Source organism: Lepisosteus platostomus, chromosome 16 (genome assembly GCF_059453375.1).
Source record: "Lepisosteus platostomus isolate fLepPlt1 chromosome 16, fLepPlt1.hap1, whole genome shotgun sequence".
Taxonomy (NCBI): domain Eukaryota; kingdom Metazoa; phylum Chordata; class Actinopteri; order Semionotiformes; family Lepisosteidae; genus Lepisosteus; species Lepisosteus platostomus.
This window is the reverse complement of record NC_142626.1, coordinates 11,026,109-11,053,410: the sequence shown is the minus strand read 5'-3', so window position 1 is coordinate 11,053,410 and position 27,302 is coordinate 11,026,109. Positions and strand designations below refer to the sequence as shown.

The 27,302-nt window shown below is 39.7% G+C and overlaps 2 protein-coding genes across 6 annotated transcripts in view; both read left to right on the top strand.

Moving 5' to 3' along the window:
- LOC148646876 (protein NLRC3-like) overlaps window positions 1-19,356 on the top strand; it is a 39,649-nt gene extending 20,293 nt beyond the window's left edge. The window contains exons 6-12 of one of the 2 annotated variants that reach the window (XM_088608956.1): window positions 2,432-4,226; window positions 6,273-6,446; window positions 7,103-7,276; window positions 12,652-12,825; window positions 13,327-13,500; window positions 16,327-16,373; window positions 16,740-19,356. In XM_088608956.1, the coding sequence (XP_088465082.1) occupies window positions 2,896-4,226; window positions 6,273-6,446; window positions 7,103-7,276; window positions 12,652-12,825; window positions 13,327-13,500; window positions 16,327-16,373; window positions 16,740-17,272 (2,607 nt within the window). In that variant the 5' untranslated portion in view covers window positions 2,432-2,895 and the 3' untranslated portion in view covers window positions 17,273-19,356. Of the gene's footprint in view, window positions 1-2,431; window positions 4,227-6,272; window positions 6,447-7,102; window positions 7,277-12,651; window positions 12,826-13,326; window positions 13,501-16,326; window positions 16,374-16,739 lie in introns of those variants that run through there. The other variant, XM_088608957.1, reaches the window with a different exon arrangement.
- LOC148646869 (NLR family CARD domain-containing protein 3-like) overlaps window positions 1-27,302 on the top strand; it is an 823,351-nt gene that overhangs the window by 329,688 nt on the left and 466,361 nt on the right. The gene's annotated exons all lie outside the window — the stretch shown is intronic.

Here is a 27,302-nt window from a genome sequence, read left to right as displayed (position 1 = left end):
TAACACAGGCATGTTAAGGTGTGTGTTGGACACACCAGGGTTGCATCTTGTCTGCTCTCCTGTTTGTCATCTTTATGGACAGAATATCAAGGAGCAACTGAGGTTTGGAAAGTATCTGTTTTGGGAACCTGAGGGTAGTGTCTCTATTGTTTGTGGATGATGTTGTCCTCTTTGCCTCATCTGATTATGATCTGGAGAGGTTCACAGCTGTGAGTGTGAGGTGGTCAGGATTAGGGTCAGCACCTCCAAATCTGAGGTCATGGTTCTCTCTCAGAAAAGAGTGGCTTGCTCTGTCCTTGCGGCCCAACTGGAAGAGTTTAAGTACCTCGGGATCTTGTTCACTAGTGATTGACCAACAGATTGGTGCAGCAGCTGCAGTAATGCAGATAAAATACTGAACCATGGTGATGAAGCAGGAGCTGAGATTTCAGATCAAGCTTTCAGGTCTCTGGTCAATCTTCCCTGTCCTCACCTATGGTCACAAGGTTGGTAGTGACTTTGGGTAGTGACTGAAAGAATGTAGGTACAAGCGGCAGAAATGAAGTTTGTCCTTATGGTTGGTGGGCTTACTCTCCATGAGGAGCTCAGTGGACTGGGAAGATCTGGTGTGGAGTTGCTGCTCCCTGGATTGAGAGGAGACACTTCAGGTGGCGCAGGCATCTGGTGAGGATGCCTTCCTGGCATCTTCTGCTGGAGGTCTATCAAACACAGCCCACTGGGAAGGGAACCTGGGGCAGACCCAGGACACACAGGAGGGATTATACCTCCCACCTGGCCTAGAGGCGCCTATTGCATTCTCTAACAACAGAGAGAGATATTGGATCCTGTGCAGAGAAAAGAGGATGAAAAAGTAAGGCCAGGAGCATAATCCAGAGGACGTAGTAATGTAGAGAACTGAATTCCAACAAGTACTTCAGGTAGGTGGTTGCGTCAGCATGTGTAGGCTGCAAAGGAACAAGTAATAGGTTTATTCCTTGCTGAAAAGAGAAGAAAGAAAACACAACGTTTCGGCCATGGAGCCTTCTTCAGGTGTGAATGGCTCCATGGAAGGCTCCAAGGCTCCACACCTGAAAAAGGCTCCACAGCCGAAACATTGTGTATTCTTTCTTCTCTTTTCAGCATGCAATAAACCTATTACTTGTTCCCGAATTCCAACAAGCCAGGTATCCAAAAGAGCCAAGTGTAAAAGCCAAAGATTAAATCATTAAACCGTAGTCAAAAGGCCAGGCACATTTCAAGAAGCCAGGTATGGGAAATCTAAAAAGCCAAGAGTAACAAAACCAGAGATGAAATCCGTAAACAGTAGTCAAAAGGAAAAAGCAGCTCAAACAGGGCAGTTTGTGTTCGGCCAGGGTGTCCTAAAATAGGGAAGTGCCATGGGGTGTGGTGATAGGACAAGTAAGCTGGTTGGTTAGGTGCTTCAGCGGCGTCTATGCCTTGTTAAAGGGACAGAGTGTGATACATGGGATGTAAGAGCGCCTGAGGATCCCTCCAGGGGACCGGAGGCTGTTATTGGCGAAAGAGAAGTCTGGTCCACTCTGCTCAGCCACTTACCACCGTGATCCTCACCAGGAGTAAGCAGCTGGAAAATGATGATGTTGATGAATTTTATTACTTCAAAACATGTAGTTCAAATTGATAATGAACCTTTTTTGTAGGTAAGACCACAATTGTTTTCCATATGTCTGTTCATCTGATTAGTGATATAATCATACAACTCAATCCAGTAAGTGTATAGAATTGAATTTCTGAAGTAGGTACTGTAACACATCCTGTTGCGCTATACTCTACCGAAGATCACGCTGGGGATTTCTTTAGTGAATCAGTAGCCTGGACTGTGCCTTATGATTCCTGAACGTGGACTGCACTGTGTTCTACTGAGGATAACATTTAGAAGTTCTGCAGTTAATGATCCTCAATGCCGCATTGATACTGTACCTACAGTATCTGAGTGAGATTGTACCCTGTTGTACTCTAAATGCAGTCATGAAGAGGGCATTTGGTCCATCTTGCATATTTTGTGGTTTTAGATGCTGAGTGAAATTAAAATTTCATTCAATTATTTTTTTTAAAACATCTTGGGTATCAAGTGACTTGGAAACTTGTTCCATATACACACCACTCCTTGTATGGAGCAATGTTTCTCATACTCAATACTAACATTGAATTTATTTTCAATTTCATGAGCCCAGTGCTGGAGTACTACAGCTGCTAGTGCTGATTTCCCAGTCTGGGGCTCCAAAGCCATTTACAAAAACCTAGTAAACTGTCTGCCATGAGAGATTTATTAAATTATTGGGAAGCAAATTGCCTGACAGACATACAGTAAGTGTGAAAACACCATCAGTCCTGCTGCTCCAATATACATTTTATTCTGTACTCTATCATGGTCTGGATTTGATGATTCTTTATCCCTGTCACTGTTTTATAGATGAAGCCCTGACAAGAGTCCAAGACAAATTGAAGTCCAATCTGAAGAGGAGGTTTGAATGCATATTTGAAGGAGTTGCTGAACCAGGGAAGACAACAGTCTTCAATGACATTTACACAGAACTTTATATAACCGAGGGAACTAGTGGAAGTGTCAATGTTCAACATGAAGTGTGGCAGATTGCAGCATTATCCAAGAAAAATGCCTCTCAAGAAACATCAATCAAGTGCAACGACATTTTTAAACTCTTAAGTGGCCCAAAAAAAGCCATCCGAACTGTACTGACAAAGGGGATTGCTGGCATTGGAAAAACGGTCAGTGTGCAGAAGTTTATTCTGGACTGGGCAGAAGGAAAGGAAAACCAAGATGTTCACTTCGTTTTTTTTCTTCCCTTTTGAGAGCTAAATTTGATAAATGATGATGAATATAGTCTCATTGGACTTTTCCAGCACTTCTATCCTGAAATGAAAGAAATTGGTAATATTGACTTAGGTGATAAAAATGTTTTACTCATCTTTGATGGTCTAGAAGAAAGTCAGCTTCCCTTAGATTTTCAGAACAATAAAATCTGGCGTGACGTAACACAGACAATGTCACTGGATGTGCTGCTGACAAACCTCATCAGAGGAGATCTATGTTCTTCTGCTCATGTCTGGATAACATCCCGGCCAGCAGCAGCTGGACTGATCCCTGCCGAGTGTGTTGATCGAGTGACCGAGGTACGAGGTTTTAACGATCAGCAGAAAGAGGATTATATTAGGAAGAGATTAACTGATGAGAGCCTGGCAGGCTCTATTATCACACATATCAAGTCATCAAGGAGTCTCTACATCATGTGTCACATCCCACTCTTCTGCTGGGTTTCAGCAACTGTCCTGGAGCAAATAATTGGAAAACAAGGCTGTGAGGTCCCGAAAACTGTGACGGAAATGTACACACAATTCCTGATAATCCAGACTATCAAGGGACAGAAATACCTCAAGAGAAGTGAGGGATGTATACCAACACTATTAGAGTCAGATAAAGACGTCATTTTTAAGCTGGGGCACCTGGCTTTTCAACACCTGGAAAAAAACAGTTTTGTATTTTGTAAAGAAGACTTGAGAGATTGTGGCCTTGATGTCACCCAAGCATCTTTGTACTCTGGTTTGTGTACTGAAATATTTAAAGAGGATTCAGGACTGTTTAAAGAGAAATTTTATTCCTTTATACATTTGAGTATGCAGGAGTACTTTGCTGCTCTATATGTGTATCTGCAGTACTCAAATAATAAAATCAATCTTCTATCTCAAAGCAGAAAAGAAATCCAAAAAAGGAAAGGTGAAGAAATGCATGTGTTTGACCTGCACAGAATTGCATTGGACAAAGCTGTAAATAGCAAGAATGGGCACCTCGACCTTTTCGTGCGCTTCCTTGTTGGCCTTTCACAAGATTGCAATCAGAAGCTCTTAAGCTTCCTCTTCACACAATCAAAAAGCATCCAACAGAGCCAAAAGAAAACAATCAACTATATTAAAGAATTGATTAGGAAGGGCCCCTCTCCAGAGAGAAGCATTAATCTCTTTCACTGTTTAAATGAACTGAAAGACACCTCCCTAATGGAGGAAGTCAAACAGTTTCTTAGATCAGGAAGTCTTTCAGGAAGATGCCTCTCACCTGAACAGCTGTCAGCACTGGCGTTTGTGTTGATGATGGCAGAAGAGCCGTTGGATGTGTTTGACATGAAGACATACACAACATCCATGGACGGCTGTTTGAGGCTACTGCCACTCATCAAGTATTGTAGACAAGCTCTGTAAGTGATGCGACAAGAATGTCATTTTCGGCAAGAAATTCATTTTCTTAAAGTATGATTATAATCATCCACCTTTTGAAATGTTTTCTTTTAAACTGTGACAAAACTGAAGTCATGCCTCTGAGCACCTCCAATCAGCTATCTAAAGCCAATGTAGTAACCCTATATGTCAGTTGAAGATACTTGATTCAGGCTTCCTATCATCTCAGTATTTTTCTGATTTATTATCTTCCTACTCCCCCACTTTGTAATCTGATTATGGTATCCTGACTACCCCTCCGGTTTGCTCACACTGTATAGATGACAAGGCCTTCTCCTGCTGCACCACAGAGCCCTGGAATTCTATCCCCATGAGTATAAGAGAGTCACCTTCAATGAGAGCATTAGAATTCAGACTCATAAACTTCATCTTAGAAGAAGTATTTTCAGGGAATGCAAGTAATTATGAAAATACCCTGATTGCACTTCTTCAAACATTAAAAGCTACAGTACATACAGTACCTCTCATTGACTTTGAAAAAAGAGAGAATTATTGCATAAAGATAAATATCTTATGTAGTTGACATGTTTAAGTGTAAAATAGAGGAGCTTTTCAACTTTCCATGTCATATTGTAAAAGCCATAAACTACAGTATAATCTTGAACTATACAGATTTCTTTAGGGATGTGTTATAGAGCAGCCAGAGTTGAAGTGTCAGAAGTAGGTTAAGATGCAACGGGATGGCCTCAGGACACTCCAGATACTTGGAGAAAATGCATAATATTAATATGCAGGGGGCTATTAGGGAATTAGCAACACCTATCGGTACAATAGAGTACAATGAGTACAGTCTTAGTTTTGGGTTAGACCCACACTGTCAGGGTAAGTGAGAAACATACACTAATCTCACGGGGAGACTCCTGAGACACTGAAAGACCAGAACCCAAAAGGGGTTCAGCAACAGCCCCAGAGGGGAATGGGGCACTAAGAGTCTTGCAGTGAGGCTCCTGTCTGTCTTGGTCTAGACCTGTGTAATATAATAAATGCAATCTTGCAGTGAGATTGCAAATAAACAGTGTTGTGGTAAGACTCTAAGTTCACACAGTCTGATTTATAGAGCTTTGTAGTAAGTTCAGGAAATCATGCAGCGAGGCTGCTGGTTATTTTACGAGTCTCAAGGGGGAGAACTCATGTAACAAAGTTTACAGTTCAGGTTAGAAGTCTCATGTTGAAACTGTTAGGTTGTAAGGTAACAGAGAGAAGGGGAAAGCTTTCAATAACACAATTTCTTGTGTCAGCTCACTGTTTAGAATCAAGGCAGTTATGAGAGCATACTGACCAAAATGGAAACAAACAAATTGATGATGTTTCCACTGATTGTATTTGTAGGTAAAGAACATTAAAAATGGAGGTATCAGATGGGACAAATTTATGATGTCCTCTATTGTATCTGAATCCTAAATCAGGGGCCCATCTTAACTTCATTTCTAAGAAAATGACTCGCAGGAGTTAAGTTGTACCAAGGTTATGGAATTGCTGTATGTGCTTTTGACATTAAATTGTCCTTACCCTCCATTTCACCTTTCTTCCATTCCAAAAAAGCAAGAGGTTTTCCTTTGAAAGCAGGATTTTAGGCCTTGAAGTGAGGAATATGTGAGGTTTTTATTACTTCATTTGATAACATTTCTCTTATAACACATATTGTATGTATGAGGAGCCATACTTGAGACTGAAAACACTTTTTGCAGTTTCTTGGCAATTTGCCTCATCTATACTGTTCTCCTCCCTGAACCTTAGAACCTCAAAAACTCATTGAAGCTGTCAATCTCCTAGACATCATATCTGATTCATAGCTCTTTGACATAGCAGTTATCTTGTAACTGTCAGTTTGTTACCTTTTCTTCACAGAGTCTGAGACCATTAGAATACTGTATTGAGAATTTCCCTAAAGTTAATAACAAATACATTAAAAGTGCAAATAAATTCATATTATTACTTTATATTAATATATTAACACTTAATACTAAAATATTGATCATTATTTTATAATTTATTTCTCTGTACAGGCTGGACCACTGTAATCTCACTGGCGAATGCTGTAAAGCTCTGATCTCAGCTGTTCAGTCAAACCCCTCACATCTGAGAGTGCTGGACCTGAGATCCAATTACTCAGCAGGCAAAGAAGTGAAGTTACTTTGTTCTGTGCTTAGGAATCCAGCCTGTAAAATGGAGACACTGAGGTGAGAACTGCAGGAGTTTAGGAGAAGAGGTGACCTTGAAAGACATGCTACTATAGAGCTATGTGAACTTCAATTAATCTCATTGCTAAATCATTTAATGGATTTCAGCATCAGTTTCCTCAAAGTGATTGTGTACTAATTATATTTGTTTATCTGACTTTTTTCAAATGATCAGAACATCAGGCAGTTGGCATAAGTTCTCAGAATGATCTCCGCTTATCCAGTGCTGTTGTGTTCCAATTATGTTAATGCAACCTGTTAACATCATGTAAACTTTAGTCACAAAGTAGCAATTAAGATATAAAAGCAGGTCTTTATAGTGAAAATAGACATGCTTTTTTCAAACAAATGACTAACAGTAGGTCTTCTCCCATTTGTAGTCTTTTTTATTTTGTGAATAAAGTTAACAGCTTCAAACTAAAATAAAATATTAGATTTATAGTAGCAGACTTGGAATGAAGATGGACTGTTAAAACATCTTATAAATTCATAATATAATCCAAGATAAGAAAGTTAGATTGATTTCTGTATTTGTAATACTGTTTTACACCCTGGGTGAATTACAAAAATGAAACACCAGAGTCCAATCAGAATGTTGTCTTTCTGTGTATTCAAAGATGGGATAGCGATGAACCCCCTTCTTCTTATTTCTGTAGACTGTCCGGCTGTCAGATAACAGAGTGTGGCTGTGAAGCTCTTGCCTCAGCTCTCCAGTCGAGACCCTCAAGCCTGACAGAACTGGACCTGAGTCACAATTGCCTAGGGGACACAGGAGTGAAAAAGCTGTTTGCGTTGCTGGAGACTCCAAGCTGTAAACTAGAGAAACTGAAGTAAGTAGAGAGTTCAGGAGAGTAAGACATCAGTCATAAAGAATGTAGCTGTTCTTATAACTCCTGTCTCATACATCTGTGCCCTTGTTTTCTATAATGTAATCAAAACATACATATACAGATGCGGCCACTCAGAAAACGTAATATATCTTCCAAATGCCTCAAAAATAACACTATGCGGTAGTTATGTAATTCACTGGCCAAAGACAATCGAAAGGTGGCACTTGTGGTGCATTGGATGTTAGTTAAAAGATAACTTTATTTCATATCACTACTGTGCATGTTTGAATCCTCTTAATGTGGAAGAATTATAGAATAGAATTATACAACTAAAGGGACCTTTTAGTAGCTGAAAATAAAAACAGAAGTATAACATAATGTATACCTAATGCACCTAATTTAATGCAAATTTCAGCAACATTATTAATAAACTTAATAATGTTAACTTGTTAATGTTAATGTTAAATAATTAAACTTAAAATTAATATTCCCTATCAAGTGGTATTAAATTAGTATGACAACTTTTTTATGACAATAATGGAAAGTGTTCTTATTATGTATTCTTAGAAACTAATAAAACTTTATAGCTTTTTATGAAGTATATAAACTTTATATACAGTTGTTAGAACAAGAATGTCAAAACTTCCAAAATAACCTCCATAAGTTACAGAGTTAAAGACTATGATGCATAAAATGTTTGTGAAGAAGGTGGATTACTGTTTTGTACTTTGTTTTTTTATATTTAGCTACCTCTACCATCTTCTGTAGGTACATTAGGTATATATTCCATATAAGAACATACTGTATGGCTTTAAAGCACTACAGTGCAAGATGTGTGAAGCATATTTTCATAATTGAAATGTAAAGTTAAATTGTTTCCTGATTACTTGTTGCTGAAATCTGCATTCAAACAAAATATAGACTAAGTAGGTAGCTGTATCAGCATGTGTAGGCTGCAAAGGAACAAGTAAAGGTTTATACCATGAAAAGAGAAGAAAAGAAACACGTTTTTGGTCTTCGGGTTCTTCTTCTTCACATCCGAAGAAGGATCCACAGCCGAAACATAGTGTTTCTTTTCTTTTCTTTTCAGCATTGTATAAATCTTAACTTGTTCCTTTGCAAAATATAGATTATTTCGAAGCAGATGCAAACCTGAAAGAAGGCCACCGCGTTCACAACAAGCTATTTTTTATATATCCAACTGAGTAACTTGTTTTTTGTAAAATAGCCCTACTTTCTTTTTTAATTAATTTAATATTTAACACTGTGCTGTAATACACAGTTTAAAATAAAGAAGTCTAAACACTATACAACTTAAATTGTATAACTGGAAAAAGATTATCCCCAGCATTGGCTGGAATTCATTCAATTCATTCATTCTGCCTGCCCAAATGCTTCTACACACCAGCTTAAGCTTTCATTGCTCCACCTGGTGGTACAAAGTAGTGCAGTGTGACGACTGAATATTTTTTAAAATGTGCAACACCCCACAGCACTCGTGCTGCAATGTTCTGCATTATCCTCTGTGCATTCTGAATGGCTGGATCTGTATAAATATATACATCTGTACAATACTAGGCATTATCCACAAAGATTCCTCCACAGAATCCAAATCTCTCTACTTCAGTATTAACTGAAATCACTTACAAAACTAGTATTTTATCCTATCCTATCAGCTACTGACAGTAAATATGAAGGATAAAATTCCGTGACCATCACTAAAAGAGGGGAGTAGCCTCCAAATGATGGAATGTTACCCACAGGCAGCGAGAACTGAATGTTTACACTAATGCCCCAATACTGACTTTGAGTCTTTGTCTGCTGCACTGTGCAGAGACTATGCCCACACCCGTACACTTCTGCTTTTTTGATTAACCTGCGATATCTGCTGTACTGACCTGATAGAAGCAACAGCCAGGAGATGGTAGAATGAATTCGAGAGCAGGGTCTGCTGAAAACAGGCAGGGCAGGCAAGTGAAAGGAAAACTGACACAATCCTGAGACACAGTCAGACAAGCATGGGTCAAGCCAAGAGAAAGTGAGAAAAGCACAAAGGTGAATCCATAGGAGAGTCAAATAACAGTCAAATTCGAGAGTTAATTTTCCCCCTTTTCTCTTTTTTTTGCGGGCGGAACACACATTCCACAACATCAACCAATCAATTAAATCACAGGTGCCCAGCCTTTTTTAATGTAAGATCTACTTTTTCGTTCGCCAGTCCAGCACTATCTAACACTATGAATTTGAAGCTCTGATATGGGAAAAACATACTGTAGGCACATCAGTACAATAGTGATACCCATCACTAAAATGACAGCAAATTAAAGCAAGTGGCTCATGCTTCAGTGAACAAGTAATGTTCCCCATTTTAGAAAAAAGAATATCTAAGCTTCGTCGAGAACACTTGTAATTTTTATTTACGTGTTGACACTGCTGATCATGTCAATTACATTTTTATTTTGTCCCTGCAGCTTGATATTCAGCTCATTCAGCAGTTTAGTCAAGTCTGTGAGGAATGCTAAATCCAGAAGCCATTGGTCATCCTCTAATTGGTCATATTCACCATGTTTAAACGACTTGAGAAACTCTTTGATTTCAGGCAACAGCTCTCTGAACCTCGGCAAAAATTTTAGTTTTTGAAATCTCCAAACAGTAAATCGGCAGCAAAGCTTCTTTTATGACCTTTCCTTTGCTGAGAGACCTTTTGTGCCAATCTGAGTGAGCCAAGACATGGTTCACTCAGAATGATGCGATAATTTCTGCTTTCCCTCTTGTATCCCTTGTGAAAACCAACTGCTGTGCTGGTAGTTGAGATTTTAACTTTTCCACTTTCCGTAAATCACTTTTAATGGGAAAGACTACATCATCTGTTTTGTGTGTAGTTTTGAATTGTTGTTCTATATTTCCCTTTTTGGCATAGATGCTAGCATTGCAGATTAAACACCCACACTTTGAATGAGATAGTACAAAAAAATCATCATGCTCCCATTCCTTGTGGTAATGGCAAGCTTTTGGTCTCTTTGCTTCATCATTTTCGCTCAAACACTACAACTATCAAATAGGCAATCAAACATATAAAACTGTCAGCAAATTTTTCACGGCTAGTCTGTTTCACTCCGCTATGCAGTGTAGCAAATGTGGGGTTCGAACGGCAATAACCAGGAGAACATTCTTGGTTAGCACACACAACACTATTTACAGAGCTCCTGTAGCCTTTTTTTCAGTGGCAGCCAGCACCCAGGCAACAGAAACTTTTACAATGCAGTCAACAAGGGTTAAACACACACAAGGGCAGTAATATGTATGACATTACAGCATAGATCTGAATGGATGATTAGGCTATTGAAAAAAGTAAATAGTCAAATAGCCCATTTATTTTTTGCCAAACATTCTTGGGATGGACTGGTTAGCACTCCTGCGATCTACTGGTTGGGCAACCCGAATTAAATAATTTTCCTTTTTATTACCTTATCCCCTCCTTCCCTATTATAGCTTTAAGTAAAATATACTGTATTTAATCTGACTACACCACCCTCAATAAAGTTGAGAGAACCTCTTTATTATAGTATTCAGCTTCTTTAATTATATTATATTTAATTATAATAATACAAATATCAATGTAATAATTTGTATGCTATATTTACTTATTTGAGAAAGTCTCTTTGTAAAAAGTAAAACCTATGTATTGGTCAGGAATCAAATTCAGACATTCCACATGACAGGCAAGAATTCTGCTAATGAACATTGCAACACGTCATACAGCTTGGATGAGCTAAATTAAAAACCACAAGCACTGCCTTTTTTCATTTTCTACTAATTTTCAATGATACTACAAGTGTTTCATTTTCCATTGCAACAAAAACAACAGAACAAAGTTATTAAAACAATCATGTAAAAACTGTTCCAACATAACCAGAGCAAGTTGAAGAATATAATGCATAAAATGTTTGTGAAGAAGATGGAATACTCTTCTATCGTGGAATACTGTTATTTTTTGCTACCTCTAACAGATATATAAATATGTTTATATTAATAAATTAATATAGTAAATGGTGTTCAAAGATGGTTTAATACTTCAGTTATTTTTTTTTATTTTCACCTACCAAAACTTCCCTTTTGTTACATGATTATATATTAATATTCCATGTTAAGTGGATTTAAGGAAAATTAGTAATACAGATTAAATGAAGCTGTGGTTTCACTATCATCTAACACACTACTAGTGCCACCTTTCAATTCTCTTTGGCCAATGAAAAATTAGCTAAGATTTTGTCAGTATTTTAATAGTTCAGTATGCCAGATGATATTGCAATATGCCACAGTGAGCTTGCTTTAGACCAGGCATTTACAGCACAATTTGAATGGCTATATTTGTAGATTACCATATGTCATGAAAGACTGGGCCCAGTTCATATAAAAAGCATTGGAAATGGTGTTTGTCTTTTTTACTAGGTATCTTTTTCTATAACTTAAAATACAATGTATCATTGCCTATGCTCGGATGCTGTTTGTGGACTTAAGCTCTGCATTTAATATGCTGCAGCCCCATCTATTCATAAGTATGTTGAAGCAAATGTCCGTTAACCATAACGTTATATGATGGTATCATTCATTTTTAACAAATCGTACACAGTATGTCAGGGTCAGCAAAACTCTTTCTGAGTCAAGATCTATTAGCACAGATGCCCCTCAGGGCTGTGTGAGCTCTCCAGTTCTGTTTAAACTTTATACAAATTATTGTACAAGCAGTAGTCAAAGCAACTTAATTTTCAGATTCTCAGATGATACAGCTGTTCTTGGCTTAATGCATACCGTAACCGTGCTGGTCTACTCATGTTGAGTGTGCTCCAAAGTTCAGCAGCGCTTATATTTACTGTGAAGACTAAGAGTGTTTGGGGTTCAACAGGAAGTAATACTACTCTTTTACCATGCTGTAATCGACAGCATATCAGATATGGTATTACAGTGTGGTTTGGTAAGCTATCAGTTCATTTAAAATCGCAAATTACCTGCCTCATCCAGACAGCTTTGAATGTCATGGAAGTGAAACAGCATCCCTCCCTGCAGACAATCTTTGAAAAATCCATAATCAAACAAGCAAGAAAAAATTATATCAAATCCAAATGTGTTGCGCTTGATGAAAAATTAGCTTCGATTTTGTCGGTATTTTAACAGCGTAAATAAGGACAAATCGTAACATTAACTTTTATTTCAATGTGGCGTAATTTTAACTCTACACGTATTCTCCACATTAACAAAGCATAGTTTAAATGAGTTATATGTGTAATTCCTAGTTTTACTATATATTAATCCTACAAGTATTCATACACGCTCCTTTCGGATTTACAAATAAACCCCTGAGCTCTTCCCTGTAGCCTAGGTTATTGGCTTATCACTGAGGGGACCTGCAGTGCACTGGCCTCAGCTCTCCGTACAGCCCAGTGTCAGCTGAAAGACCTGGACCTGAGGGACAATGATCTGAGAGATTCAGGAGTAAAGGAGCTGTCTGCTGCACTGGAGGATCCGCATTGTAAACTAGAAAGACTGGGGTGAGTTTGTGAATGCTGTGAACTACAGTAATTGGGTTGAGTACTGCAAAAGGGTAACCAGACATCTTTATTTTCTATTAAAGGCCCCATTTTCCTGACTTTTTTCAAAATATTAAAATCTAAAGAGGTGTTGACAAAATTATATGGGCATCATGCAAACACCAATGTGGACTGGTTTTTAGGGTTCAATCCACCTGGTTGTGTGGCACACATGTGACTATACTCTCCATATTATTTTTTAAATGATGTGATCTTAATTGACACATCTGCTTAAATAAATAATTAGCTAAGATGCTAATTATGAGTTCCCATTAAGTTTTTTCAGTTGTGTGCAGTATTGGTATTTCAGAGGTTTGGTCAATCCAAAGTTTGTAGGTTTTAAGATGCTAGGCAGAGCAGTGAGACATAAGCATCTGAATTAACAATGTAAGTAGAGCCAGACTACAAAAAAGGAACTATATATGCATGAGTTGGGATATTGATGAGCTATTCTCTCTTCAGGCTTTCTGGATGTTGGGTCACAGAGGTTGGCTGTGCAGCTCTGGCTGAAGCTTTACAATCAAACACCTCAAGACTGAGAGAGCTGGACTTGAGCTACAATCATCCAGGGGACTCTGGAGTGAAACTACTCTCTGCTGTCCTGGAGGATAAAAAATGTAAACTGCAGAAACTGAAGTAAGTATAGAGACTAAGAGTAGAAGGTCTGCCAGTGACAAAAGAGGAAGTCATAGAATAATAATTCCTTATATTTACATAGCACCTTTCTGGACACTGCACTCACACTTTACAGGTAATGGAGATTTGCTTCCACCACCAATGTGCAGTACCCACCTTGATGATGTGACAGCAACCACAGTGTGCCAGTATGCTTACTTACATCAGCTATCACAACTGAGTGATGAAGCCAGTTCAGAGATGGGGATTATTAGGGGGCCATGGTAAACGCCAGGATGTCGGGGTACGCTACTCTTTTTGAGAAATGCCCTGGGATTTTTAATGACCAGAGAGAGTCAGCACCTTGGTCTTACATTTCATTTAAAGGACAGCTCCTTTTTATTGTAAAGTGTCCCTGTCACTATACTGAAGCATTAGGACCCACACAGACCACAGGGTGAGCACCCCCTACTATTACCTCCTCCAGCAGCAACCCTAGCTTTCCCATGAGGTCTCCCATCCAGGAACTCGCCAGGCTCACCCCTGCTTAGCTTCAGTGGGTTGGCAGTTGTGAATTGCAGGGTGGTATTCTGTAGCTGCTGGCTCTATAGAATGTTATAATAGTGTTCTATAATTGTTTATTCTTGAGGTGGAAGATCACCTACAAAGCCTACAAATAAAGACATTCCATGATCAAACCTAAACACAACACAAAGATGCATGTCTAACCTACCATTCCAGGAGGAACAAGTCCTGTATCAGTTTTTAAACAGCTTATCAAATAAAATACTGAATGCTACTTCAACAATGTATGTTTTTGATACTCCACAAAATCAAATCACTCACCAAAACTTGTCTGTCTCTGAGACTCTCCAAAAACCTTTTATATATAAGACATACATAGTATATATATATAAGATTCATAAACACTCACAAATTTCTCAGTTCCAGAAAACTCACAAGTTCTTTAGGTCCACAGCCCACAGCGAGTCCTATGGTGTACAGCACACATCAAGTATCTGCCTTCTGGCCTCCAGACAGCAGATCGATCAACTGACCCAGAAAGCCTCTGATTCCTGCTTTTCAAATTGTCAACTGACCAGCTGTCTCCCAGCAACTGTTCAGGTGACTGAACACAGCTTAGCTTATTCTCCACAGCTTTATGATGAATGTGGTCCAGACAAGGCCACCATCTTATCTGAACCTGCTGCCCTTTCATAGTATTTAAAACCGTAATGGCCTCTTGACCACTTTTTAATTTTATTTCCTGTTGATGTACAGCCCATAGTAGCTTTAGTTGTTTACAAACTGTTTTGGCAGTAAATATGTTCATTGCCATTTTAGTGATGTAATTGAGTTGAGTACTCTGAGATGTTACACAGACATCTTTATTTTCTATTAATTGTTAAACATTCTCATTGTTATTCTTTTATGTACCAAGAGAGCTGGGCCACTGCCAAGTGGTTTGCAGGAATCTGTGGTAACAGTTGCAATAAAACGATGCATCATTTCATTAACAACCACAACACTACAAACTCTACAATTTCTTACCTCCAGAAGTTGATATTTTTCCCCAGGTGGGTCATAAACAGCTTGGCAAAACATAACTTCTGCAAAACGGTCAAAGGCTATAGTCGATGAATTCCAAATTTAGTAGCTATTATTCTAGTGACAATGCAACTAACAATAATCAATTTTATTAGAACTTTTCAACAAGAGCTATACAACAGCAGTAATATATGTCAGTGGAAAAATCTCTTCTATCCGCTGCAGGTAAGTGTCTGTGTGCAGTACAGGCTGACCTAGCGCGAGAGAGATACAAGCAGCTTCTGTACACTGACTGGAGGGGCAGGAGGGAAAGTGACAGCAGAGACGGACATGTTTGTGTGTGCTAACCAGAGTCACAGAAGGGTTGGTTAGCTGAGGGTCTAAAGTTATTGTGCTGAAAAGGCAGATTCATCAGCCGTGGGTTCTTCGCCAACGAGGACCAAAGAGAGACTTTAAAGAAAGGCAGCAGAGGCTGCTGGCTGCAGTAGCCAGTGATGTGGCAACAGTGGACAGCAGACTGACTGTAGGCTGCAGAAACCCATGTGTGATTACTCGTGGACTGGAGAGGCATTGGAGAAGAGGCATGGCCTGGGTGGCTGTTGGTCACAGACATTCACAAGGTGCTTACTTCAGTTTATTATTTAAGCACGGTATGCAGGAAGACAGCAGGTGGAGAAGACCTGAAGTCTCCACCTGAAGGGGAGCTATGTGAGCACATGAGACCTACTGTAAGGGGTCAGAGGGGTTTGGGTGGAAAAGTGCTTTCAGATTGTAGCAGGTCTTCTCACCTGTCTTGTCATTCTGGAAGTCTGTTTTGTGAAGTGTAGTTGGTGTGAAAGCATGAAAAAACAAAGCAGTGTAAAAACTGAATGACAGTGTGTGGAGATAACATATACAAACAGGTACACAACCAGTTCACTCAGTGAGGTAGGGCCTGTCTATTATACCACACTTAGTGACTGTTTAGGCCTTACTACAGGTCCACTAACAGCTATCAAGTGACCTTGTTTGACCCTTTATTGTCTTTATAACTAACATTATCTTGACCTGCCCACTGTGTTCTAACCTGGCCAGGTTTAAGTGATGCTTAAAAAAAATCTGTAATCAAAACATCTTGATGGATTTGGGCAGGGAGTTCCACAAATGTGATAAGCACTGTAAGGTGTTACTACTTAGACTCTCGTCATGCATTCAATAAGGCTTGTCGAACTTGTGGATCTTTGACACCACAGTCTTCTGCCAGTATGCAGGCATGTCTCTGTGTGCCTGAATCTGTGTGTCTGTTCTGTTTTCATACAGTGTTGACCACATTGGAAAGGACAGGGACAAACCAGGACTGCTGAAATGTGAGTCGGTTTTTAATTGTTTACGCAGACAAAAAAGGGGAGAGGGGGCACAGAGGAGGACGAAGACAAAGTGGACTTTTCCTGAATCTACCGACATCTGTCATCCCTCTGTCTTATGTTGCTCTCTCAAACTTCATTCCAGTCAGTTAACTGTGTATTACAGGGCTCTCCTCTGTCATATCTTTCTGATTTAACATTTCCTATCTTACTGTATCTGTGCAATTTCTTTTTCCTCTCTCTGTTCACCTCTTCACTTTTAATTTTTCCAGTTCCTTACTAATCTTTTTCTTATTAAATTTATTGCATTCAGTTGTAATATTTTATGTGATCCACTTTTTTATAGGGGAGTTGTTTTCTTTTTTTCAGATGCGTGTGATCTCACATTGAACCAAGAAACAGCCCACAGACGTCTTGCTCTGTCAGAGGAAAACCGGAAAGTCACAGTTATGAGACAGGAACAGCCATGTCCTGATAACCCTGAGAGATTTGACTATTGGTCCCAGGTTCTGTGCAGAGAGGAGCTGACTGGGCGATGTTACTGGGAGGCTGAGTGGAGTGGGAAATGGGTATCTGTTGGAGTCGCCTATAAAGAAATTAGCAGGAAAGGATGGAGTCAGGGTCCCCTTGGATCCAACAACAAGTCCTGGTCTTTTAACTGCAGTGACCAGTTTTACTCCGTCTGTCACAAGGAGAGCCGGGCTGACATACCTGTCACTCTGTCCTCCTCCAGAATAGGAGTGTATCTGGACTGCCCAGCTGGCACATTGTCATTTTACAGCATCTCCCCTGACACACCAATTCTACTCCACACTGTCTTCACCACTTTCACTGAACCTTTGTACCCTGGATTCTGGGTCTGGGGTCCTGACTCCACTGTCTCGCTGTGTCAGATAGAATAACTGCTATGTCCTTTGGGAGAAGGTCTTTTTCCATCTCTCATTTGCCCTCTGTATCTTCTTCAAAATTTGTGTTCAAAATGTTTATCAAATTAAGTGTATTTTTCAGTTTTGCTTACATGCAGGTTGGGCAATGCTCGTTGATTAAAATGTACAGGTAATGTGATACAAAAAACAGTCCTGGAATTGCTTTCCCGTGAGCTCAAGGAAAGTGACAATTTTAAGTCAGAGGAATCCACCTTTTCAAGGCAGTCCACAGGTGAAATACAATGTTCCTGAGGCAGCACAGCTTTGCCTTAAACAAGTGTGAATGGCTGAAAAGAACCGAAAGAGACAAGACCAAGGTTGTCAGGCAACAATTACTCTTGTGCTATAAACAGGGTAGTACTAGTCTGATTATATGGATGTGAATATTGTATTTTATAACACTTTCTGTATAGTATATGTAATTAAGTGAATACATGCATTCTACTGTAAATAGAGGATTGTAAATCTGACTGTTAAAAATAATTTAAGGACATCATTTCTTAATTGACAATTAATTGTTTTTAATTTTAGCCCTAAAATGTCTAATAATAATACTATTGTAGCGGCAAAGCTTATTAAAATACAGGAATTAAGTTTGCTGTTCCCTTGCCAGTCTCTCTCTCCCTCATCTCAAGTGGTGCTGGATACAGAGAGGCCATTCCACTTGGTTTAAGGTGTTTTTCTAGCTGATAGAGTGTCCTCATAAGGAACAACTCCCAAAGCTGAGACACATCAGCCACCCTAATAAATGGTCGTCTCTGGCGCCTTACTGTCTGCGAGATTCCAAGTGAGAGCCTCATCCCAATTGGTTTACAACCCCAGGGTCAGAGAGCATGGTTACTCATCCTCCACCTAGATCAGCCAATCAGGAACAGGTAGGGCAGAGTAACCCCACGTGGGTCTCGGATGCCCATGAAACTTTCAACCAATGAACGACCGTAGTTCCTCCATGTAAAACAAGCAGCACAGGGCTTCCCCGGGGTGCCTCCTGGACATTCTCAGACTCAGCTCGGACAATCATGTAACAGCCAGTGTGTCAGATTGCCAGGACTTTTCTTTGTTCTAAGAGTCGAGAACGGAGGTCGCCAGCGCGTAACCAAAGGATCCACCCGAGGTTAGCCCAGCAGCAAGCCTCGTGAACCCACTGCGAACGCTCACCTGATCAACAAGTGAACTACGTTCGGAACTGTGGAGAGCTGAAATCAGTATTCAGGTCTAGTGTTACATCAGGAACGAACCGGTCTTCTTCCTGTCTAAAGAGTGTGACCTGCTTGGACCCACAGACACTTTTCTCCCGTGCACAACCTCTGCTAGTTTCAGCCGAAGAAACTAGCAGGTCTTCAGAGAGCATCAGCAGCACATCGCAGCAGGAATCTCTCCCTCCTTCTCCCACATTGCCAGCCGCACCGGCCACTGCTTGGCAACGGGCCAGAGAACACCGATTGGACACAGCAACAGCCTGCCACTGTTCTTTTTTGTCCGCGGGAGATCTGAATCCATTACAGCTGCATTCTGCATTGCAGCTGAATTCTGCATTACAGCTCGAGAATTCAATTGTTACCTCAACCCAAGTTGATATCAATTTAATTCCTATGAGTGATGTACTTGTTTTGAGTATCTAGTGTAGAAGTTGTAGCCAAGTTCATTTACGAAACGGTCTAAATGAATGATTTACTGAACGTGTGCCCTCTTGGCATTTGTAGCTCTTCGTGATTGAATATACCTTTTGTATTCTGCTAACCCTCACTCATAAGATGTGTTTATATGCACATTCTATGTATTTATAAATGTATTCTTGTGTAATAGTATCGGTGTGTGTTCGAATCTTTTGCTGCCTTTTGCTGCCTCACAAAGCTTTGGAGAACTTAACATTTTTATTATCAAATTGTAAATACGACGTTTACATTGGCATTACTAATTTTTCACTTGAGTGTATGGAGGATTGTCAGCTGTCACTGAGAGTAGTTAATTAAATGTATTTTTTTGATTCACAATCAGACAAATGCAACAAAAATTATCTTTGTCTTCTAAGTATATTAATAAACTTTCAGCATAGCTTTCTCCCCGTTTAGATTTATTTTTCTTGGGATTTTGGGATCAAACGTGGAAAGATTAGATTAGTAATCCTTTTTATTTTTTAAATACATTTTAGAAAAGTGTAATCTATACTAAAAAGCTGTATTTATTTAAAACAACGCGATACCTATATTAATGGAGTTTTGTTGATACTGTTTAAACTTTTAATTATTTTAAATTGTATTACAGCATTGTACACATGCTTAAAAGAGGATAAAACGCAAGCCTTCTTCAGGTGTGAGAGTCTTCTGCTCAGAATAAAATGTTAAAATGTAATGTAGGCTCTGAATGGGTTCAATTATGATTTGGGCTTGATTAAGGTCGCTGCCTTTCATCCAAAATCCTGCTTGAATCCTTCTAAACTAAAAATTAGACACGAGAAGGGGCTCTGGCGAAATTTCTCATTTTTTAATTTCTCTTTTTTTCTTGGAAAAATATCTTACCTGCTGCAATCCAGGCACAGGATTAAAAGAAGCCAGACAGGCAGGGGGAAGAGTGTGTTCTAAATAAAGAGGTATCCAGGTAACAGTAAAGGTAACAGCCCCAGACGTGGCCTACTTAGCCCGCCAGCGTTACCCTACTCTCCCGGAGGAGGCCCACCGGGAGATAGCGCTCCAGGCGTTCCTCTGGGCCCTGGCGCCAACTGAGGTGCAACACCACGTGATGCTGGCCGCACCTGTCTCCTTGGAGCAGGCCCTGGCTCTGGCTGAGCAGGCTGATGCCGTATTCGAGGAGACCGGTGGGCACCAACGGAGGGGCGCATGGGGAATCAGATGGGGAGGAGGAGACGCCCAGCGCGGCGATGCTGGGGGAGCGACGACGGCTGCTCATCTGCCACCGCTGTGGGGAGAGGGGACACATCGCACGGGAGTACCGGGCGCTGGATCCCCGGGGACTCTGGAGGCTGTTGGGAAACAGGAGCGGGGCGGCCTAAAGGGGGGAAGACCGCCCTTGAGCGACGCTACCCCGGCTCCGGAAAGCCAGAGGGAGCGCTTCACCCCGCCTGCTGTGGGAAGGGTTGGCCACAGCCGGGGCTTATTTCTTCCCTGCCTCATCGGGGGCAGACCCTGCCAGGCCCTCATCGACAACAGTTCGACCATCACCCTGCTGCAGCCTGGTGTCCTGCCGGGCACCGAGGCAGCCAGACCCCCAGGGCGCTCACCGTGCACTTTGGGGCTGCGAGGGTGAAACACCCCTTCTACCTTGCCCCAGTCCATGAGGACTGTATCCTGGGGTTAGACTGGTTGCAGCAAGTGGGTGGTTGCCTTGACCTGGGTGTGAGGGACAGGGTGCTGCGCCGGGGGTGGCGGGTGCCCTCCAGCGGCGAGGTCACTTGCTGCAACTAGTCCAACCCCAGGATACATGTTCAGCCATTCAGAGCCCTTAGGGGGTGAGACTACCTCTAGAAGTCACAGGCTGCATTCTGCTCAGCTTCTAGCTGTCAATCATTGACTCAGAAGGGGTAATCAATCAGTTTCTTATCAGTGCTCCTTTTTTCACACCAGAAGGCAACTCTGAGGTTTTTTTTTCAATGCCTAACAGCAGAAAAGGGCTCTCTAGCAGCGTCTGAAGGTTTTTATAGCAATTGCAATGGTTTTTTATTGGTATTGCTTTAAATATTTTTTATAATTTATTTATTATATGCGAGAAATTTAATTCCAGGTCCAGTCTTCACAAAATCATTATGTAGATAAAATCATTATGTAGATTTTTTTCAAATTGATCAATTTGTCCCAGATTTCTATCCAAGCTAGTAGGCACCTTGAACAAGGTTTTCAAATTATTCCCAGGACATTTCACAGGCCTAGAATAGAAAAACCTGACCTCTGAAGACCAAAACAAAAATGCCGCCTGCTGTTTTTGTTTTTTTTCATATGTTTGTCTGCTGAGTGGACACATTAAGAAATACAATGACTGTCCACACTCAAAACCAAGGGGGCTAGCTTCAAGTTAAGACCTGAACCAGGCTCCTGCTATGTTCTGCTGCAGAGATATAACAAAATATTTAAGGGGAGGAAATTCCAGGCGGACATTGGTTAAAAGGGTCTTCGCCAGTAAAAGTTATTGAATTACTTCCCAATCTCCGTTTTTCTGACACCCTCCAGTTTTGTAACAATATTGTGAAAAGATATTGTTACCTCTTTAATATCATCTATATATTTAGCACTCATGAACACTGTGAGCTGTTACCAGTCAAGTTCTGATACAGAAATACAAACTGCTAATAAAGGAGGTCAGTCACTATGAAACCTGAAAATTATTAATTGTTTACAGGCAAGACACCAGGGGGCAGAGTGGGGTTAGGGATCTCAGTGAAATTGATGGGGCTTCAGAAACAAAGAACAAAGTCAGCAATAAGAGTAGAGGAACAGAACAAAACACAAAAGAAGCCAAGTTCCCTCAGTATCCCTGCCACGAAGCTTAATTCAAGTTCAAGTACCTTTATTGCCATTTGCATGAACAGTGCATTGAAAATCTTACACGGCTTATCTCAGTCAGAAAACGTAATAACAAAAGGGTAAACACACAGACTACGTGCAGGATACTTGCTCCTGCAGTAGGCTGTATCGAGATTCTCCAACAAAGGACGTGTCAATAGCTTCAAAACAAACCCATTGACACAGTTCAAGACCTTTATTAAATCACACACCATATACTGGCTCTCCTGAGGGTTACTTGCTGTTCAAGGCATTTAAAAAGGACCTTATCCCTGCTCCTTGTCTGCCGATAACCAGCTCCTGGTTTCATACCCTCATTTCACTAATTCAGATGCAGCCATTCAAAATAAGCGGGCGATACCGCATTATTTTGCGGTATTCTTGACGCAGGCTACCGCAAGTTACGGTATTAATACCGTATATTCACGCTTAGTGCCGCATGATACCGCAAATAAAATAATAGCATCCTGAATTTCCGCAAGGTGGAGCTAATAAAGCTCAACCTCTCATGTTTGAGCTGTCGCCATCAAAGTCTTTAACGAAGATATTACTAATAGTATTAATAATGAATGACCTTGGACAAGCTGTAAACTCAAAGTATTGCCCTGGTCCACATTCTTTTTTTCATTGACCGTCTTTGTAAAAGTAACACCACAGCATTTCGTTGATCCAATCACGCATTTGTTTCCAATCATGCAAAGTACAGTAATTTTTGAGAATCTCCGATTCACCATGCCTTTCACATGCTCATAAAAGATATTGATTTAGGAACATGTATACTGTACTGTATACAGTATGTACATGTATATTTAATGTCTTTACTGTGCCCGTTTAAGTATTGAATATGGCTGGTCTCGGTACTTTAAAGAAAAAATACACACCAGTATTCCATTTCTCCCTAAACACTTTAAGCATCGCAGTCTTTAACTAACGTGAAATAACGTGTATAAAAAGTGGTAGTTTTAAGCTTTTCTGTGAATACGCTTGATACCGGAGTCAACAAGCATACTTTTAGAATTTGATTAATAGGGAATATAATGTGGAATCGCGTATCTAAAGAAATTAATAACTATATAATTTGGTTTCTGTCAAAGCGCAATGAAACCTAGAACTTGATTCTTATGGACGCCCGGTCCCGCCAGGGATTAAAGAAAAACATGGAATCATGTATCTAAAGAAATAACAGTATACAGTAACTATGTTCATGCACAAACAGTAGCATGTTACATTATTAATTTGGGGGTCTCCTCTTGCGGTTTTTGACTTTTTTTAAATTACAACCCATACATAAGCTGATACTGTTTAGACTTTTAATTATTTTAAACTGTATTACAGCAGCAAAATGCACAATGCAACGTAAATCGCTACCTTTGTCTTCTGCGTAATAATGTTCAGAAATAAGAAATAAGATTGCTCTTAAAGGTTGTTTAATGACAAAGTATTGTTTATCTCATGGCTAAATAGTCAAGTCTAGCCAAAAAGAGAAAACATCGACTTTATTTAAACTCCAGTGAAAGTATTAATGGTTTTTAATTACCATACTTTTATGGTACATGACTTTGCTAAAATGTATTTAAAAATAAAAACGATTACAAACGCCAGTGGAGAGAGAGAGACACACACTCAGTTTTTCATTGTCAAAAAGTAATTGTTTTTTACTTTGTCAGCACCCAGACAAACGCAAGCGCGTTTTTAATAAAATGCTTTTATTCATTCTTAATCAGATTCACATTCCCGAATGTCCCCCGCCCCGATCAAAAAAGGGAAATTTTAGTAGCTAAGCATAAAAAGCAAAGGAGCATAACGAAGGTCATAAAGGTCAAAAGCTGCCCAGCCTTGTGGAATGCTACAGAACCCTAAACAGACAGTACACACTAGCCGAATATTTGACCAAGATATCCAGACACAGCTGTATGAGCTCCACCAGTAAAACTCAAAGTATTACGCTGGTTCACACTATTTGTAACGACTTTATTTCTTCATCAACAAAAAGTAACACCCACCACAGAATTCTCGTAACATTTTTACAAGACGAACTACAACATTTAAAAAATATCTCTAATCAATCCACTGTACTGCATTAAAACAAAACGAAAACTAAAACTCCCTGGGCATACCGTTTCGCGCTTCTTATCAGTTGCTCAAAAGTAATTTGACCGTATGAAATGCATAATATAAACCTAGAAACATATATGTGAGCAGTTTTTACGTAGTATTGGTGTCAAGACATACCTCTCAAATACTGTAAATCAAGTTAAAAATATCTCAAGACCGATTCTGGTCATAATGAAACCATGTTTCGTGTATGTTTTCTTTAAAGTACCGAGACCAGCCATATACTGTATGTTTATGTTCCAAAATAAATATTGTTTATGGCCTTCACACGCGTTGCAGTATGCTCCTATTCTTTTTATGCTCAGGCACTAAGATTTCCCTTCAGTGGTAAAATTCCATATAAATATTCAATACTTAAACAGGCACAGGTAAGACATAAAATATACAAATACATACTGTATACAGTACAGTTTACATATGGTAATATGTTTATGTTCCTAAATCAATCTCTTTTATGAGCATGTGAAAGGCATGGTGAATCGATTCTCAAAAATTACTGTACTTTGCATGATTGGAAAAAAATGCGTGATTGCGAAATACTGTGGTGTTACTTTTACAAAGACGGTCAATGAAAAAAAGAACATGAGAGGTTGAGCTTTATTAGCTCCACCTTGCGGAAATTCAGGATACTATTATTTTGCTAGCGGTATTTACTGGTAACTCGCAGTATTTACCGGTAACTCGCGATAGACTGCGTACAGGGACCGGAAAATAATGCGGTATCGCCCGCGCATTTTGAATGGCTGCATCTGTAACTAACAAGGATGGGACATTAGCTAGCCAATATGATAAAGGAATGACTTTTTTGTTTATTTCTTCAGCACATTTATTTGGACATTTCCATTGATTGTACAAGCACTGAAAAACTGTTCAATCCCTAGTTCATCAGGCATTTTCTTTTACTATAACAGATATAAAAACTCCCTTGCTTTTAACAGGGCGTTTCATAATTTCTAACAACGAAAATTATTTCAACTGCAACACTTTTATCATTCAACGAGAGCTCAAAATATCACAAGGATCCTCACGAGATCAACAAAGACAACAGAAAAAGATATGTGTATAAGATACTGTCCATGAGAGTCCAAGCTTTTTTATCTGTGCTAAGTAGTCTTTAAAATTTCTTCATTAGACAGTGAAGTCAAAATTCCATTATGTGCCTATATTAGTACACTGGGCAAACATTCCGAGGTGAAATTCTTCCAGCACGGGGGTACCTTTAAAGCGAATATTTAAAGGGGGTACCTTTAAATAGAATATTTAAATACCCGAATATTTTTGGTGCGCCCTCTATTTAAAGCCCTGGCCAAATATGAAGACAGTAAGTACAGTTATAATTCAAACTGAATTAAAAACTACACATCCCAGGTAACATGGTGGTGATTGTGATCATTGCGTTTAACCAATGAAACAGGGCGAAAACAGCAAAGACATTTTTCCAAGAAAGTTTAGCCTTTGTCACTAATGACACCACTTAATAAAGACATAAATATAGAAATGAACAATTAATTGACTTTTATCTTTCTAAATATCACAACATGTTCAAATCCAAGTCATTTTTAATAACAATGGGTAAACTGGGTAAACTATCACAAAGCTTTAGAGAACTTAACATTTTTATTATCAACAAATTGTAAATACGACATTTACATTGGCGTTATTAATTTTTCACTTGAGTATATGGAGGATTGTGAGAGCAGACCCCCCCCCTTAGGCTACATTTTTATTAAGAAATGGAGGCTGTATGCGTTATAATATAAACATATAATATAACAACTGTCAAACTTTAAATCAACAGTTGATTTTAAGATGATCTGTCAAAGTGCAATGAAACACAATATTGTTGTTGTTGTTGTTATTGTTGTTTTTATCCTGTAAAGCGTTTTGAGAAGCCACCTTTAAAGGCTCTATATAAAGGCACCGGAATGTGTTTTCTTTCTTCTTTTTTTTCAGCATGGAATAAACCTATTACAGTACTTGATTCTTTTGGATGCCCGGTTCTGCCAGGGATTCAAAATAAAACATGGAATCACGTGTCTAAGGAAATAGCAGTGTAACTACAGTACGTCTCCTACCTTGGGCTGAATACGCACACAATTCCCTCTCAACATCCTCAACAGGTATGTTTGTTTCAATGCTCTTTGGGATATCAACCACCTCTCATACCAGAATCCTCCCCAGAATCACCTGTCCCTTCAGTCCAGGAGTATATATCCAACTTGCAGGATTTTTGGAAATTGGCAAAAACTACCCTGTTGCGTACAGTGGACCAGCAAAAGAAAACCATCAACCACTATCGCTGTACGGTACCCAAGCTCAGACGTGGACAATTTGTGTGGTCATCTACCCGTAATTTATCACTTCGGCAGTGTTCCCGCAAATTGGGCCATAGATACATCGGACCCTTCCGCTTCGTTTCCCAAGTCACGCCAGTTACCTACTGTTTGGTCATTCCACCCGCTCTCAGGATTCACCCTGCCTTTCACTTTTCACTACTCAAACCCTACCATAAATCTCCATTGTTGCGACCTCAGCCTCGTCCTCCCCCACCTTGAATAATTGATGGTATACCAGCCTACACAGTAAATGAAATCCTGGACTCCAGCTGGCGTGATGGGAGATTGCAATATCTAGTTGACGGAAGACTATGGACCAGAGGAGCGTTCATGGGTATCTGAGAAAGACATTCTTGACCGCACATTAATTCATGATTTCCATTGCTGATTCCCAAACCATCCAGGGAGAGTGTCAGGAACCTCCCTTAAGGGGGGGGGTAATGTTATAGTTCCAACATCCCGCCACCAGAGAACACTCCAACCAAGTACTTCATCCACTCGGGAGAGGCTTAGGTTAACCATACTCTCCCTGTTCATTCAGTGCTCAGTATTGGTGCAGACCTCTTGAGCTACAGGCCTTATATTGTGTTATCTTCTCTGGAATCCTTCTTGGTTTTTGGACTTTTGGTTACCCTCTTGAACACGATTTTTGGAATTCATCTTGGAAACCTTTTGCTAAGTTTCTCCTAGATTTTTGGCTCTTGACCCTTTTTCTAGTCTTTGACCATGACCCTGGATTTTCTGTTGCTTCAGTGTTTTGTGATATCCTGCCCGCATAGGGTCCATCCCTTTGCTAATCACTGCCCCACAGTGTAACAGTAGAAATGGGACTTAAATATTTTAGTTTAATTTCATGTGAAAATAATGCATTAATAGAAAATATATTGAAATCAAATCCATTAATGAATTAGTGTTTTCAATATTTTTCTGACACATTTATTATTATAATTTTCCTTTTCATTTTTTTTCAAGCACTGCCTAGCCTGGTACAAAGGCTGGAGAAGCTCCTTATCTCCTGATCTATCAGGAAACAACCCATTA